This window comes from Eschscholzia californica, unplaced genomic scaffold (genome assembly GCF_041429995.1).
Source record: "Eschscholzia californica isolate CP2 unplaced genomic scaffold, dmEscCali1.0.p SCAF_1, whole genome shotgun sequence".
NCBI lineage: Eukaryota > Viridiplantae > Streptophyta > Magnoliopsida > Ranunculales > Papaveraceae > Eschscholzia > Eschscholzia californica.
Window position 1 is genome coordinate 10,542,173 of NW_028238198.1, and position 16,143 is coordinate 10,558,315.

The 16,143-nt window shown below is 35.4% G+C and overlaps 2 protein-coding genes and 1 long non-coding RNA gene across 4 annotated transcripts; 2 read left to right on the top strand and 1 right to left on the bottom strand.

The window, feature by feature from the left end:
• Nucleotides 1-324: 324 nt before the first annotated feature.
• Nucleotides 325-2,415, bottom strand: LOC147564021 (uncharacterized). Its single transcript, XR_015236743.1, has 3 exons — nucleotides 2,105-2,415; nucleotides 1,478-1,563; nucleotides 325-766 (listed from the first exon to the last, which is right to left on the bottom strand). It is a non-coding gene; the product is annotated as an uncharacterized LOC147564021 (long non-coding RNA).
• A 2,883-nt stretch (nucleotides 2,416-5,298) lies between these two features.
• On the top strand, nucleotides 5,299-9,897 carry LOC147564022 (zinc finger CCCH domain-containing protein 32-like). Of its 2 annotated transcripts, none has more exons than XM_086642843.1 (3): nucleotides 5,299-5,721; nucleotides 7,287-7,397; nucleotides 7,615-9,897. In XM_086642843.1, the coding sequence occupies exons 1-3, from the start codon at nucleotides 5,596-5,598 to the stop codon at nucleotides 9,631-9,633; spliced, it is 2,256 nt and encodes a 751-aa protein (XP_086498969.1). In that variant the 5' UTR covers nucleotides 5,299-5,595; the 3' UTR covers nucleotides 9,634-9,897. The 2 variants fall into 2 exon arrangements, with proteins under 2 accessions (XP_086498969.1, XP_086498973.1); XM_086642847.1 differs by having other exon boundaries at nucleotides 5,343-6,221; nucleotides 6,266-7,397.
• A 3,767-nt stretch (nucleotides 9,898-13,664) lies between these two features.
• LOC147564023 (protein SLOW GREEN 1, chloroplastic-like) lies at nucleotides 13,665-14,914 on the top strand. Its single transcript, XM_086642854.1, has one exon. The coding sequence runs from the start codon at nucleotides 13,769-13,771 to the stop codon at nucleotides 14,753-14,755; it is 987 nt and encodes a 328-aa protein (XP_086498980.1). The 5' UTR covers nucleotides 13,665-13,768; the 3' UTR covers nucleotides 14,756-14,914.
• The last annotated feature ends 1,229 nt before the right edge of the window (nucleotides 14,915-16,143 follow it).

Below are 16,143 nucleotides of genomic sequence, written 5' to 3' on the forward strand. Positions count from 1 at the left end.
TTTTTTAATAAAATTTCTTCGTTTTTGATTAAAGATTTGATTAAAAAAATTTTGAATAAAGTTTCAAAGATGTAATGCCTGCAAGAAAAAAATAGGGAGAGAAATATGTGAGTAGTAGTTATTCTAACTAATTTTGACTGATTTACATAGATACCCTTTTTTTTTTTAGTCTTCCCAACCAAATCTCTAAAATAAAATGGACGATGAGACTTATCTCCTGGATAACCGACTGAGTTGTTTTAATATAATAGACTAGATATAACCCGTGCCTTCGGCACGACTGTGATCATTGAGTATATAACAAATACCATGATTGAAATTGAAGTTCCGATAAAAATAATCAATTTTCTTCTCAATTTCTTCGGAGGAAACTACCGACTTTCATCGACAATGTATCATCACTTTTTCAAAAAATCACCAAAACCAGACAAATTTTGCACTTTACTTGATAAGGAAGAGATTCAATTCCAAAGAAAAGATCACATCATACGTGAGACACACAACAACAAAGCATAATTCGTTTGTCTTGTTAATTGTTTGTTTCTTTTTGTTAGCACTGCAAATTATCCAATAAAAAATTGTATTATGTCAAACACTATCCAGTACTTGGGCAACCCAGTGTTGACGCTCTTGGAAGGAATTGAAGCACGGTATTTTAGATTTTCGACAATTTCAACGAAATTTCTCTTTGTCCCAGCAAAAATGCGACTTCTAAGTAACTTCCCTAATTACTCTTTTTGGTACATCAATTCTTTCACTAAATTTCCTGCAGGGGGTAAAAAAAATGCGGGGAACCCATCAACATGCATTAGTATGACAAAAAGTATTATCGTTTTCATTTAACACATTTTCCCACAATAGAATAAGCTAAACTGGAATATGAAATGTCGAATATGACTTTATGCAATATTCACAATACGTGGTGCATTCATATGGATCAATGCCAATTCATCAAATGAGATTGTAAGCTAAGTAAAAAAAAAAATATGAATCATCCGGAAGAATGATAGTCAGATGTCTCAAGAAGAATTTTCTTTGACTCATACACAATCTTATCGAATATTTTCACTACCACTATCTATATGTCTCCATTGTCCATAATTTTGTGCTCATTCACGAACGACAAAAGGGAAAAGTATAAAATTATTTTGTCAAGTGAATCACCAGAAAAATGAGGACTAAAAACTTACAATCTCGGCATAGGATTGGACTTGTAGAAAGGTGTAAGTTTGCCTTCAAGAAAATCATTTGTGAATGCATTGGCAGGCAAAACCCAAGTGATGAAAATAAGTTGCTCTAAATAAGTAAAAGGAATCCAACTTTTATATTATGATATGTGACTTCATTGTAGAAAAAGTACTTGTTTGCCATCTTTCTTTCGGGTATAAGAATAATCTATATGCAAATGAATTACATTATGAAAATTTTGAAGTGTAAATCAGAAATCAAAGTGAAAAAATCAAGAGAAAAAACACACTGAGATGGTCTCCCTTGATGCTAAAAAAAACCTGAATGTGGTATCCCTACAACTCCATCGTCGAGTTTGACGCGAACATAGATAACCTGCAATTATAAAATAATTCCAAAATGAAAATTCACTTGAGAATTTTAATTATCAAAGCTTCAAAGACCTTCTTTCAACCATTCAAAATGTTGAAAAGAAAAATCTGATTATATGTCAGTACATGTTTCGTAATTGGATTCTCAAAAATCATTCGTGCAATTTCCTTAGTAAACCGAGTAACTAAGGGAAGTTTGTTGAGCGAAACAGGTCCGGTATTTCAAGCTCGGTAGATATACCACCTATTCAATAAAAATAAAATTCAAGAGCATAACCAGTTATTCAAATAATAGCCATGAAGCACTGAAGCAAATTCAGATTATTGATCAATTATTGGTTTAAATATATAGAAGTAAATGGAGATAGTGTCATTTGTAATTGCCAACCATAAAAGAGAGGTAACTTATTGAAGAATTCGTCCTTGGAGATTTTTGCAAAATTTAAAAGTGAAAGTACATCATAAAAAAGCCCACACAAAACCATTATTAACTTTGCTCTTTAGATAGAGAAAACTTTATAGAGAGAAATAGAAAATGTAACAACCTCAAAAAGAAGCTTCCCCATCACAAATCGAGATAAAGACTCTCACTTAATGTTCATCTTCTAATGGTGGATTGAGAATGGACTTTGAGGATCTCTTGAGTCTGGGCTTTATAGAAAGGGTCTGGTGGAAGAATGGATTACGGGGAAGAGATGGTAACGGCAGGAAGGAGAATGGATGCATCGATTTTTTGGGGGAAGAATCCCATGTTCTTCTAATCAATTTTTCCAATTAAGGGCAGTTAATTTCTTTTCATTGAAATTTAACCCCACCTTCCATATTCTAACGGCAGGGCATTAAACATGGGATTCATTTTAGTAATGCCATGATTGGAAACGGTTGTAAGCAATAAGATAATAGTAATGCCATGATTTTGACCGTCCAAGTCTAGATCAAATTTCTTACTCAAATCTTAATAAATTATATTGCAACTTAATTAGCATTAGGATCACCATATTCCATGGCATTAAAAGGCCCATTAATTTTTGCATGAAGTGTGGATTGGAAACGGTCATAAGCAAAAAGATAGTCGTAATGCCATGATTTTGACCGTCCAATAGAATAGTTATAACTAATTAAACATCCAATGTCATTAGCAATAAATTAGAGTTACGTAAGGAAGGCCATGATTTATCATGATATAAACGAACGACCAAGATTTATCATGGGTTTGTCCTAGTCAGCACGTTTCAACCTACTTTATTATATAGATTTACAGTCAACAAATATTTATATAATTTTTGGGTTCCTAGTCCAAAAATCTACATCTAAACATACATTTAGTCCACCCTAATATGAATATAGAATGTTAAGCCAAAATAATAATTATAATGGATATTTAGTCTAAATTGACTCATCTCTATAGAAAAAACAGATCTCTATCAACTATTTAATCATAATGCCCATTATAACCTTTTATATAAGAAAAAACCCACTTTTGAAAACTAATCCTTAAAATTCTCTGTGTTGTGTTTCTTAGATTTTTTCGATTGTTCTCAAACTTACTATCTGTTTCGCAATATACACGTTGTTTAGTATCAATTTCGTATATTGCTACAACAAAACACATTTAGTATAATTAAAGTATGTTTAGATGTCAAAGTTACAGTATTTTTCTGTTTATTAATTGATTCTTGTTTTGTTTCATAAATAACGTGTTATTTATTATTAAGGTTTCATATTTTATTTCATTCTTTTTTATATGTATCATACATAACACATTATGTATCAACAATGTTTGTTTCAAAAGGAAAAATGACTAAAATCCCTTTTTTTTGGAAGATTGGACCTTAATCTCTTTTTAAATTTTATTTTGGGTCTAAAACCCGTGGACCCATATTAATATATTTTCTTGTTAGGAAGAAGACATGCCAACTAATATAGGGGTGGACCGGTCTGGTTCTAGAACTCTATGTCTACCAGGACTATGGGACGAATAACTTACCAAAAATCAGTTTCAAAAAACCGTCCAAGCTCCATAATTTTTTGGGTTTTCTCGGGGAAGAAAGAGATAATATTCTTATTTCCCTTTAAAAATTTTTTTCTCGAATATCTTCTAAATTTTACATCTTCCATTCAAAAATTTTCACCCCAGATAATATTCTTATTTCCTCAAATCAGTGCCCTATATTAAAGACTCTGTGTACACTCTCTTCTAAATCAGCAAATTAAGTAAAGAAAGAGGTTAAAGGGTTTTTAAGATTTTCGGAGATTAAATGAGGTTTTGTACCAACGAAAACACTCTTTAGTTTAGCAGTGACATCATTTAATCTATTCCTACAACATTTGAATCATCACAAATGAATCAAGATCTATATATCGATTATAGTGGTTTGTGAGAGAACTCATTTTGAGCCAAAACATACAATAGGCATAATAAACAAAAAAAAGGTTGTGGTCCTTTGAAATAACTAAAAATTCCATGTTTTGTTAAGTATAAGTGTGACTTGTGTGTAAAATAATATCTCTAATTAACATTTTGGTCAGTTTATATTTTTTTCCTTCCAAATATATCCTGAGCCAATATTTTCATTCTCATGCTTTGAAAAGTTAAATCAATTTAATATTAGTAAAGAGAAATTCATAGCATATGAAGGCAGACATTGAAGGTGAATGATACTAGGGAAGAAAATCAACCCTTGGGAGAGAATAACCACAAGAGGAGAAGTAATATGATAAATCGTTGATCCGATGATCGACTTTTTCCTGCTAGACTTTATCTTTAACCTAAAAATAATAACAATGGAGATAACTAAATTAGGGTTTATTTCTATTGTGTGATAAACTTTAATTACATCTACTACATGATAAATTTCACTTAAATTTGTTACATGATAACCTTCTAAAACAAGATAGAAAAAAAACTATCAAAACCGAAGTAAAACATTGAAATTGAACTCTAGTAACACAATTGCATTCCTTCAGGTTCTCCGTCATATTGTGTCATTGGTCGTCTTCTTGTGATTTCATAACCATAAAATTCGAGAATCAACAAAAACATAACCAGAGTAGAAATCCAACAAAGCAAGAAGTCGTTAAAGACAATAGCAAACTACAATTGAATTGTAAGAAATCAAATACTTTACCAATGTTTGGTCTTTATTAGCATGACTGCGACAAGGTATAGTGTAGACCAAGGAATGATAGAGAAATGTGGTGACGGCTGCTCTACGACAACTTCATAAACTAGTATTTATAATGTCAATTTTAGGGCATCCAAGATAAAGATGACTACGTGGCACATGTTTCAACCACAACAGGTACCTTTTTCATTTCAAGAAACTAAATCTTACAAAATCAATTTTATTTTAATTCTTAGCAAATCGCGCCACAACCAAAATTATGATTTTTCTATAGAAATCAAGAAGATTTCATCGTATCAAAATATAATAATGTCGATTTTAGGGGTCAAAGCTAGAAAATCCTCGTTCGGACCACCACCTTCTAGAAGCCACAACACATCTTTAGTGTTCGATTAGAAGGGCCACCCCTATGAGAAAGAGCATGGAGGGAAATACTTCTGAAAATGAGGGTAAAAGAGAAAAAGTCAACTGTTAAAGTTTACTAACAGAATTATTAAAAAGAGAGTCATATTCAAAGTTACTCATTTTAGAGGTCAATTTTGATGAGTTTATAATCTTTAAGGGGCCAAAATAGAATCAACCCAAATTACAAAGGTCGGTACTGAAATTAGAAAGTCATCCACTTAAAAGACTAGACACAGAGAAGTGATCTGCCCTTGTAGCTCAAACTACCCAACTATTTCTACTCTCTGTCTCTGGCTAGTATCTCGTTTTTGTTCACTTTCTCTCTCATCACGTGACTAGATTTTCTGATATCTCTCTCTAATAAGTTCAGATCGGATCTTCCCTCTCCATTCTTTTGCCCTAATTTATCTCTTTAGGTAGCGGCTCTCTATCTGCAACTTTCTTTTCTTGGCTCTCTCTCTCTCTCTAGACGTTTGTAGTCAGATTTTCTTTCTTTTAGAGAAGCCATGAAAACGGGGACGACTCAAGATTCGAGCAATCTTCAAACAACAACAAAACCGGCTGAAGATGAGACCTTGAAGCGTAATACCGATTGCGTTTATTTTCTCGCTTCTCCTTTGACTTGCAAAAAGGTAGAATCTTTTTGGGTTTCTATAATTTTTAGGGTTTTTCTCAGCGTATGTCGTGTTTCTTTATCTTAAAATAATATCGGGATTTTGTGGGATTAGGGTTTTAATCGAACTGGTGTGTGGATTGAATTAACGCCTAATAAGGAACTAGGGTTTTATCAATTTTATTTTGTGCTTCTTTGATTAATAAGTGTTGTTGCATCTTGGAACTCTTCTGCCAAGAAAATGAAGTAGATTAGATAAAGTATCATCGGAACCTAATTGCGGTGGAGTTGAGTAGCTAGATCTTAGTGATTAGGACTGAAAATTACCCATCTCCCCCGTTATTTGTTTTCGATAAATAGAAGTCTTTTACTCTTAAAGATCCAGTTTGAGTACATGATGAAGAGAAAGGTGAGGTTTTTATATCATTCTAGGGAAGGGTTTAATTAGTTTCCTGCTACTACTCTTTCTTTTCCAGAAATTTGACCTTATCTTATTAATCCAGGAGGGTCTGATTTCACGTAAAATTTGATCACTACTACTATTTTTGTTTGAAATGTGAAAGTTAGTCGTCTTTTAAGCAAAAAAAAAAAACCTTAATGTGCCACCAAAATGACGACCGGCTCTAAGTTCTCATAAGCTTTTCTAGGCAGCTCTCCTTCGAGAGGATGCTATTTTTGTTGAACCCTGTTTTGATCAATTCCATACTAGTTGGCCTTGATTTTTCATGGCTATTATTCATCTATTTGTGGAACAGGAATCCTTATTTAATGAGAATTTGGTTAGTATCTTTGGCGTTATATAACTTAACGTGTGGAACTTCTTGTCGTGTTCCTTAATTGACCATTCAGTTGTCCCAAAATGGTCTTCTACCTCAGTACTCTCCTACCGACACGTGTGCCTAATATAGTTATAAATAGTACAAACTTTTTAGCAGTAGTAATTGGAGATTCCGAGATAGTGTCGGTTTCTCGCTGAAATATACGCGTGATTTGCAAAAGAAGCTTTCCCCAAATAGTTTGGTGTTCTAGAAAGGCTTATGTTCATTGGCAATTTCAGTGTCGTTGATATTCTCTATATATTTACTAACTTTATCGTTTTCCAGAAATGGATAATCCTGCAAAGAGCTCGTAAAAATTCTGCTTTATACTTATAGTTAGAGAAATGAGAAATCTCCCGGATCTGCTGTTTCTATGAATAATATATATGACAATACCTTCATTCATTTACTCTGAAACAAATTTATTTTGATTTGCATCTGAGCGACCAATAGATGAGGAAGTCAGGATAATGTCTATGCCTAACAAATAAATCACTGTAAATTTATAACAGGTTTTGATTGTTGTATGTGCCTATGATGTGAAGCAGTATTATCATTCACATTGTAGTCATGGAAACTAATCAACATCAGAAATTTTCATATTTGAGATGTTTATTTTCTTCTTTGTGTAATTAGTATACTGCAACTGCTGTAATGATAGCTAGAGAAGTTCTTTTGTTTATTCTTAATACAGTTAGTATCACTATCACTAGAATATGTCCTATAAGCCTCTGTTTTGAGCCTTCCTTTTTATGCCTTCTCACAGGGGATTGAATGCGAGTATCGCCACAGTGAAGAGGCTAGAATGAATCCGCGGGATTGCTGGTATTGGATGAACAGCAATTGCTTGAACCCAAAATGTCCATTCCGACATCCAGTAAGTTTTGCAAACTCTACTTTAACGGCAATACAAATAGTATTTCTCGTTCCTCTTCTTAAAATACATCTGATTTTTCTTATAAGCTTGGAGTAGAAAAAATCTGACAGTATATCAGTTTTTGATGTTCAAGAATGATTCTTCTATATTATTATCTTTGATGCTAGTATTAATCATTATTACGAGAGTATCCTGAATGCCTAAATTTGTCTTTCAGCCGCTTGATGGTCTGGTCGGAACTGCAGTTCCAACTTCGGCAAAATCATCTCTGCCTCCGTCGGTTGCTGCAGCATCAACACAGTTGCCCACAACCCACAATTCTGCGGCTAACTTCAGTAATCAAGTGAAACCCCAGAAGCAAGCTACCCCTTGCTATTACTTCCAGAACGGGCATTGTTTAAAGGGTGATCGATGTCCCTTCATGCATGAACCACTTCCTGTGGATAATTCTGCCCCTAAGCCACCGGCAACAAGAGTGCCTATATCTGTTATCGATCACCATATCCCCAAGAAGCCTGTGGAAGGCCTTCAGAGGTGTACTACCCCACAGCAAAGGAACAGTATAAAGCCAGTTGAAATACCATCCACATCCAAACCACCATCAAGACCGGAACTTGTACTCCCAACAAATGGAGTAGCAGGTAAGAAAATGGTGCCTGTGACATCCTCTTTCTACAATGAGGCTCCGAGGTATAAGGCCACAAATTATCCTTCAGTTGGTTCAGAATTAGTTAGTAGGACTCACCATTCTCGCCAAGCTAATCCAATGGACTTTCGTATCCCTCAGAATGGTAAAGAACCTGATGACCTTTTAGCAGATTCCTCTCCTGGTTTTGATGTTCTTGTAGATAATGACGTCCAGGGTTCTGATTACTTCCACAACGAGGATGAAATTGGAAGGACAGGTCTTAAGAAAAGGGATGGGGACAATAACAATGATCTTGATTTCAGGCGATCCTCTGATCACAGTTCTATTGGAAAATTTGACCAAGAGAGTTATGACAATTCTCGTGGTTATGGGTCATATGGGAGAACGCGAGATCCGTATGTTAAGGAACAACGTAGGCCTTCATCTGATAGAGCATCTGAGAGGCCACTTATATCAGAAAGGAGGGGATACTTAGGAGCTGAGAGCCCCGGTCAGACTGATGAATCAGATCTTCGTAATCGGCTAAAACACAGGAAGATTAATGGATCTAGATCAGCTGTTAGTCCCGATCACCGTGATGCATTTTACAGAACGGATGTCCGTGGCCGTTATGTCGAGGATGAGAGAATCCGTGATCATTCTCGTAGTGACCCACACCGTTCAAATCAGCGGGAGAGCTCCATAAGAAGTAATCGCTTACAAGGTAGAATAAAAATCCCAGGGAGATCTTCGCCTGACAGTAAGAACTACAGTGGTTCTCATCAAGAGAGCGAGTCTGCTAGGGTAAGAGATGTGGCTAGAATATCATCACCTAGCAGGATACCGGTATATTCCATCCAGGGAAGGCTCCAGGACACAATAAAACGAAGAACAAATGAAGATGTTAACATAGAGGGGAGAAATTTCAGGGCAGCACCAATCAAGAGAGATGAGGTAGATGCCAACACACTAAATTTTGCTGGTCCGAAAAGCCTCGCAGAGCTAAAAGGGTCAAAGGTTCCTGCTCAGAATAATCGCAAACCCGTTACCAGAGAACTTGTGAATTACCAAGAATCGGGAGAAGGTTCCCACTCTTTTGATGGTCCAAAGCCTTTGAGTGTGATTCTGAAGAGGAAAAGAGAAGCAGGAAGTTCTGGAGATGATGCAATTTCTGGCAATGAAGAGGAACCCGGGTTTAGAAGAAAGGGTGAAGAAATTCCTGGTACCAGATCAAGAACTAGAGAAGTTCCAGAAGAAGAGAGTGAGGTGCCATTTGAGCCAACGCTAGAAGAAGGTCAAATCAGTAAAGAAGATGTGGCAGAAGAAGGTTTGATCCATGCTGAAGGTGATGATGACATAGCACATGAAACCCATTTTCCTGGACAGAAAGATAGTGAGTTTCAGGAAGAAGACGCCATGTTGATGGACAAAGTGGAAGAACAAGAATCTGAAACAGATGTTCAGGAAGATGGGGAATATGACTACGAGCCCGTTGAGGGTGATGAGAATTTCAAGACCGAGGAAGCTGATTTCAATTTGGAAGAAGCAGAAGAGGAATTCTCAGACGATGATGACTTTGCGAAGAGGATTGGTGTAATGTTCCCTTGAGAGAGAGCGAAAGAGAAGAAGCGAGAAAACTAAGATTAGATTGGCTACTAATGCTCTTTCAAGTACATGACTGCAGCATAAGAGAAACTTGTGTTAGATAATGGGTTTCCTGGTAACAGTGGGGAGACCTATTTTTTTTCTTTTTCCCATTTTGTTCTGTATCACTGGAAGAACACCTTCTCACTGTATTTAAACTGATTGAATTATAATTTATTTCTGTGACATGCTCATAAATATTGAGGCAGTCAAGTTTGATGCCAAAAACTCTCCCTCCCTCTCTAGTTTGATAGTGTAACCGAAAATGGCTATTAATAATTTTATTTTGTTTCGTTAGAAGAGCTGATTTGATTGTTCAGCTCTGTTTTGCTTAAACAACTGTTTGTTTAGTTTTTTGTCTCCTAAAAAATAATGATTCGCCCAGTTGGTTAGTGCATATACTCTGCAATGCAGAGGTCTCAGGTTTATCGGGCTCTAGATCCAGTAGTATTTCGATATTAATCGTGCTTATCACATCATCTAAATGTGATCGTAGTCGATTTCTCGAAAAAAGAAAATTAATGGTAGAAACAAACAGCTTGTGCAGGTGGCAAACTATAGGTTGTTGGTGACAAAAAAAACTAGGTGTAAATAATTGAAAAGGAAAACGAAGAAAAATAAAATAAAAAAGTTAGAAAAACGATGAAATAAAAATTAAAAAATATATCAGTGAATGTAAGTTCAAAAGTAGGAAAAAGAGAGAAGAAGAACACCTTTCTAATTCTATTCTATTTTTTCTTTTCTTTTTTGTTGAAAGTTGTAAACTTGTAATTCTATGTCAACAATCAAAATTGAATTGATTACCAAGTCGGTTTTCACCATCTCATCAAAAAAAAAAAATCGGTTTTCACCCTATAGGTTAAGGGTTCGAGACACAGAATCATACCCTTTAAAGTATGTTGATATTTACAAACAAAAAGTTGTAATTCTATTGATTAAACAATTATTTCGAAGTTGCAGTATTTTTTGTCACTTTTGGATTTTTTTGGTGACCAATACGTGGACAACCAATTTTCTTATATGGACAACTATTTTATATGGACAATCAAGAAAATTAAAAATTTTATGCGGACAACCGTCTTTAAGAGGACAACACACTATTATCTTTCACTCAAGTCTTTCGAGAATTAGAATTTTTTATTTTAACTCCTCCTTATTTTTTTCCATAAACCCTAGACTTTTCTTCTTCTTCATCACCCAACAAGTTTTTCGAGAGAGAAAAAATTTAGAGAGACATTATTGATTAGGATTTTGATAATGGGTATCTCTAATACTGTAAATTCGATAATGAAGTAATTACCAATAATTCGAAAACATGGTCGCAGTTTTCATCTCTATTTTAACTGAATATTTTTAGAGAGAGAGAGCGATTTTTTTTTCTAGTGAGAGGAAGTTAATGAAAGGTACATGTGGAATCTTTGAGATTTTAGGGTTGATATGAAGGTATATGATTGATCAAGTGTTCGTTTCTCTTTTTTTTCTAGTAAGAAAAGGATATTGTTTGATAAAAATTTATGTTTTTCATAAACATGGTTGGCTTATTTATTTAGGGCAAAGAAAGGTCGCAGGAAGACTTAAGTTCTTGATAAAAACTATCGAACCATTAGTGATTGTTGATATCTTTGTTGTGTCCAAAGATCTGTATCATACTACTCCTTTTAGATCTTACTACTATCTGTGTCTTACACAAAGCCCATACGATACAATTTTTCTTATGCCCATACTTAGCAAGAAAAGTGAAACTTTAAGACTTGTGTGTGTATTACAAAAGTTTTCCACCAATTAATCAAGGGACAGTTTACAAGTTTTCTATCATCATTAGAGAGACTTGTGTGTGTATGCATCACATTAACGGAACGGTTTGCTTGACAGATGGGGTACTTAGATGGCTTTTAGGGTTTCTCTGTTTTTGATTGTTTTTAGAGAGAGAAATAGAGAAGGATAGAAGATGAAGTTGCTAGGTTTTCTTAACTGGTTCTCACTAGATTGACAGATAATTAGAGAGAGAAAATTTGTGAAGGAAACATTATTTGTTTATCTCTCTTCATTTTTCTAGGTTTTCTTAATTGGTCCTCACATTAAGTAGTTTTATTGTTGGAGTCCTTATAAAGTTGTCCCTTTATTAAATCAAAGTCAATGAAGTCAAACATAGTTGATTGGTACTGGACCTGAAAATAGTTGTCCATACAAGAGAATTGGTTGTCCACGTATTGGTCACCATTTTTTTTTACTAAACTAACATAAACCCACAACAATATAATAAGGTGAGGAAGCTCTATAGAGTTGGGAGTACCTGTTTCTGTGGTTGGGTTTAGGATGTCCAATTAAGTGGATTGCAGAAAACTTTTACTTATTCAAATGAGGCCAAAGTCAAGCTACAACTTGGACACTTTACTCCCTGCATACCGTAGGTAACAATCTCACCATTGATTTAGGTGCATGGTGTGGGGCATATAGTTTTAGACTTTTTAGTTGTGGGTGTTTTCTTAAGTCAATCTCATTTGGTCCAAGTAGATTAAATGACAACTTAATTTTAAGTCCTAAAAGTTGTACTTTACCTTTTTGCCTTTCTTCCCTATTTCTTCATCTTCACCACCCATCCCTTCGACTACCACCTCCAACCACTGGAGTACTATTTTTCGCTCTCTTTGCGTTCTCTTTCCTCTTTATTGTAGCGAAGAGACGGGTTTTCTGTGTTGAAACAAAAAAATAGTTTTAATAGAGAAAGAAGAAGGAGAGCCGATGAGAGAGAGGGGGGTTGAAAGGGGGAGAAGAAAAAAGAAATAGGGTGAGATGGAGGGGGGGGGGGGGGGGGGGGGGAGGTGAATGAGAAGGGTGCAGAGGTTGAAAATGGTGGGTGGCAATAGTGAAGATAAAAGATGAAAATGGTGGGTGGCAATAGTGAAGATAAAAGATTAGGAGGTAAAAGACAAACATGTTAGTTTTTTGGATTAAAATTAGGTTGCACTAGCAAATTTAGCTTAAATTAGATTGCCCCATATTCTTTATACCCTCAACTAAATTTGGTCCCATTTCAACAAAAAAAACTAAATTTGGTCCCCCAAAATCACACACCTTATACTATATTCATTTCAGATGATCGTTGTTTGACTTGGTCAATCGGGTTTGACTTCTAGCGACTTCGAGATATACAAGACTTGGTCAATTCTTCATCTTCACTACCACTTCCACTTCCAGATGCTAACACCTCTTTCTTTGTCATATGGTTCCTCTTCTTCCCCTACCTCTTGCTCTCCTCCTCCCTCTCTCTTATCTTTCTCCCTCTTGAACGAACATGAGGTTTCTCTTTGTCATAACCTTTTGTATGAAAAGAAGGAGGATTAGGGATCCACCCTTTTTTAGAACGAAATCTTTATTGTCTGTTTTTTTTTTGTTGAAGGACTTTATTGTCTGGTTAGAAAAACCCCAAACAAAACCAAAGGTCTTCTTGTGGTTGTGCCTCGCAACCAAAACAATATTCCCAAAGTAACTGCTTCTTATAACTATGGATGTTACACTCTTGAGAACTTCTTCAATCAAATTCAGAGTAAGAGTTTTTTTTTAAGAGAGTAAGAGTTTATTAGTTTTTATTTTTTTTGCCTACTGTCCATGTAACTTTTCTAGTTATTGGCTCTATAATTTCGGTAGTGACTCTTAACTTAAGAAACGCGAATGCTAAATATTGTGTGGTTGCTGCTAAAATTATCAGACCTTTGTGCAATAAGTAGGTGGCTTAACCTTGACACAAACATTTGATAAGTGTCCAGATTTTAAGTGGTATCCTCTTTCTTTTCTTCTCAAAACTATCAACTATAACCTTTTCTGAACCGACTTTCAGCCAAGAAAAAACCCCCAAGTACTCACAGATTTTCAGAAAGAGTAACCGGATACTAATAGGACCGTCCGCTAACCACACAAAAGTCGAGTGCCTTTAGCAACACCCTGTCTGTGAGTTGTGAACACGTGATGGGTTCACGTGATTCACCACTATTGTGAGTAGTGAGTGTGATCTTCAAATAAAAATTCAACAACTCTATCTCCTTTATCCTCCCTCCCTCCTCCTCTGTAAAACCCCCACCCAAAACCCTAATCTACCACCATGGATTCTTTGAGGAGAGGACCTCTCCCACAAGCAATTCGCTTCTCTCCTTCAAATACCAATCGAAGTACATCACTATCATCTTTCACTTCCAATTCACATCTTCCTACCAATTCTCAACTTAGGTTTCACATTAGGGCTTCATCATCATCTCTAAATGCTGAACCCGGAAAAAACCCTATCCTTCAAAAAATTAAGGGTACCGCCGGAACCCTCGTTCTAACAGTAGCCACCGCTTTGATGATCGGTAAATTCTCTAACTTACCTGCAAAAGCAGAGACTCCGGTACCCCTAGTTGATGAAGAACAAAAACAAGAATTCGAAGAAAGAGAAGATGAAATCAAAGAATCTCCTTTGACTGAGTTTCTTGAATCTCATTCTGAAGCAATTGATGCATTAAAATCTCTACTTAAAGAAAAGCTTGATTCAGGTGAAGATGAAGAAGCCCTAACTATTTTGAAGCGTTTAGTTTCAGCTCAACCATCAGAAGTTGAATGGAAATTTGTAATGGCAAGATTACTAAACGAATTAGGTGAAAAATCAGAAGCTAGAAAAGTGTTTGAGGAAATTCTGAGTGAAAATCCACTCTCTTTTGAAGCTTTATTTCAAAATGCTTTATTAATGGATCAAATTGGAGAAGGTGAAGCTGTAATTCAAAGACTTGAAGAAGCCCTAATTCTTGCTGAAGAAGAACAAAAAGTTAAAGAAGCTCGTGATGTTAGGTTTATAATTGCTCAAGTTCAATTTCTTCAAAAAAATATTGATGAAGCATTGAAAAGTTATCAAGATTTGGCTAAGGAAGATCCTAAAGATTATAGACCATACTTCTGTCAAGGTGTAATATACACATTACTTGATCGAAACAACGAAGCTAAGGAACAGTTCGCGATTTGTCGGCAACTTTCGCCCAAGGAGTTTGAGGTTGAGGGATTTGTCCAGACACCATTGTCAAGGAAGCAACTTTTCTCGACGGATTCGAAAAGTTGAAAATGATTCAAGTTAGGAGCACTTCAGAGTAAGTGAATAATGAGGGAGGAGGTTAGTTTTATTAAGAACTCTATGAATGATGAAACCCCTGAATTTTGTTGTCTCTTTATAAACTTGTTTAGAATTTTATATCAATTGGAATATGTGATGTTATCTTCATTAGTTAGCTTGTTGATGTCTCTTTGATTGGTCAAATATATTGGTATTTAGGGTTTAAGATGATTCATTGTCATGACTCATGGATATCTTTGACAATTTAGATACTTGATGATTTCCAAGTAAACGGAAGTGGGTATTCGAATACTCGTAAATCATAATTATACTAGCATTACATTTTGATTATCATGTCTTGCTAGGATTTAGCAAGTTGTGCCTCCATGGTTAAGATCCTCTTGTGTGATTCCTTCTCACATAATGTAACTAGTAAAATGGTAAGTTGGAACATCATGTTATTATAGCATTTCGATCTGAGTTCTGAGTTTTCTTAAAGTGAGGCGATCCCATTAGAAGAAAGATGTAACTCTCAAATGAAGTTGTAGAAGAAATGTGTCGAACATCGATTACTTCCACGCCCAAGAAATGTTGTTAGTATAATTTTTTAGATTGGGTCATGCTACATTAGCAGACTCCCAGAGTTACTAGGGAGTGATTCATGAGCCCAATCTGGTGAAGCCTTAGCTTACGACATGCAATTCGAGTTCTGCCGAAACTTAGTTCGAACTTTCCCTATTATCTTTCTTTCTGTTCTTTGATTTGCCATCATAGCTTATCAGGAGTAGGAATTTCTTTGAGCCCAATCTGGTGAAGCCTTAGCTTACGACATGCAATTCGAGTTCTGCCAGAACTCAGTTCGAACTTTCCCTATTTTGGCCTGTTACACAAGACCACAGATCTTAATGCTCAGACTCTCAGTATCATATAATAACAGTGCTTCTTTCTCCACAAAAGTTTACAACTTTGACAGCATTTGTAATGAAAAGTTCAAATCTAGGCACCCAAACTAGAGCAAAAATGATCTGGTGAAGTCCTTTGGGGTGTCGGGATCAAAGTGAAGTTAGCTCGTTTTTTCCTGAAGCGTGTAGTTGAGTTCTGCTGTGAACCTTAAAAGGACAGTTGGAACAAAAAGTGAAGTTAACTCGTTTTTTGAACGAACCGTTAAATTGGGGGCCAAACTGTCTATGGATTACATTGGTTTAACTTAGGCAGTTATCGTGTTTATCACATCTCAATAATGCATCAATGCCTTGTAACGAACAAGCATGACAAATACTATATTCTTTCTAATTGCCGGTAGTGCTTATAAAAGGACAATACGTAGACTACAAGAAATAAATCTAGACCTTTACTCCTTACAAAAATTATTTTGAAAAAATATACACTCCAACTAA

Coding starts and splice junctions, on each gene's coding strand:
- LOC147564022 (XM_086642843.1), top strand. CDS start 5,596: ATGAAAACGGGGACGACTCAAGATTCGAGCAATCTTCAAACAACAACA. Junction 5,722..7,286: donor CTCCTTTGACTTGCAAAAAG/GTAGAATCTTTT, acceptor GCCTTCTCACAG/GGGATTGAATGCGAGTATCG. Junction 7,398..7,614: donor AATGTCCATTCCGACATCCA/GTAAGTTTTGCA, acceptor TTTGTCTTTCAG/CCGCTTGATGGTCTGGTCGG.
- LOC147564023 (XM_086642854.1), top strand. CDS start 13,769: ATGGATTCTTTGAGGAGAGGACCTCTCCCACAAGCAATTCGCTTCTCT.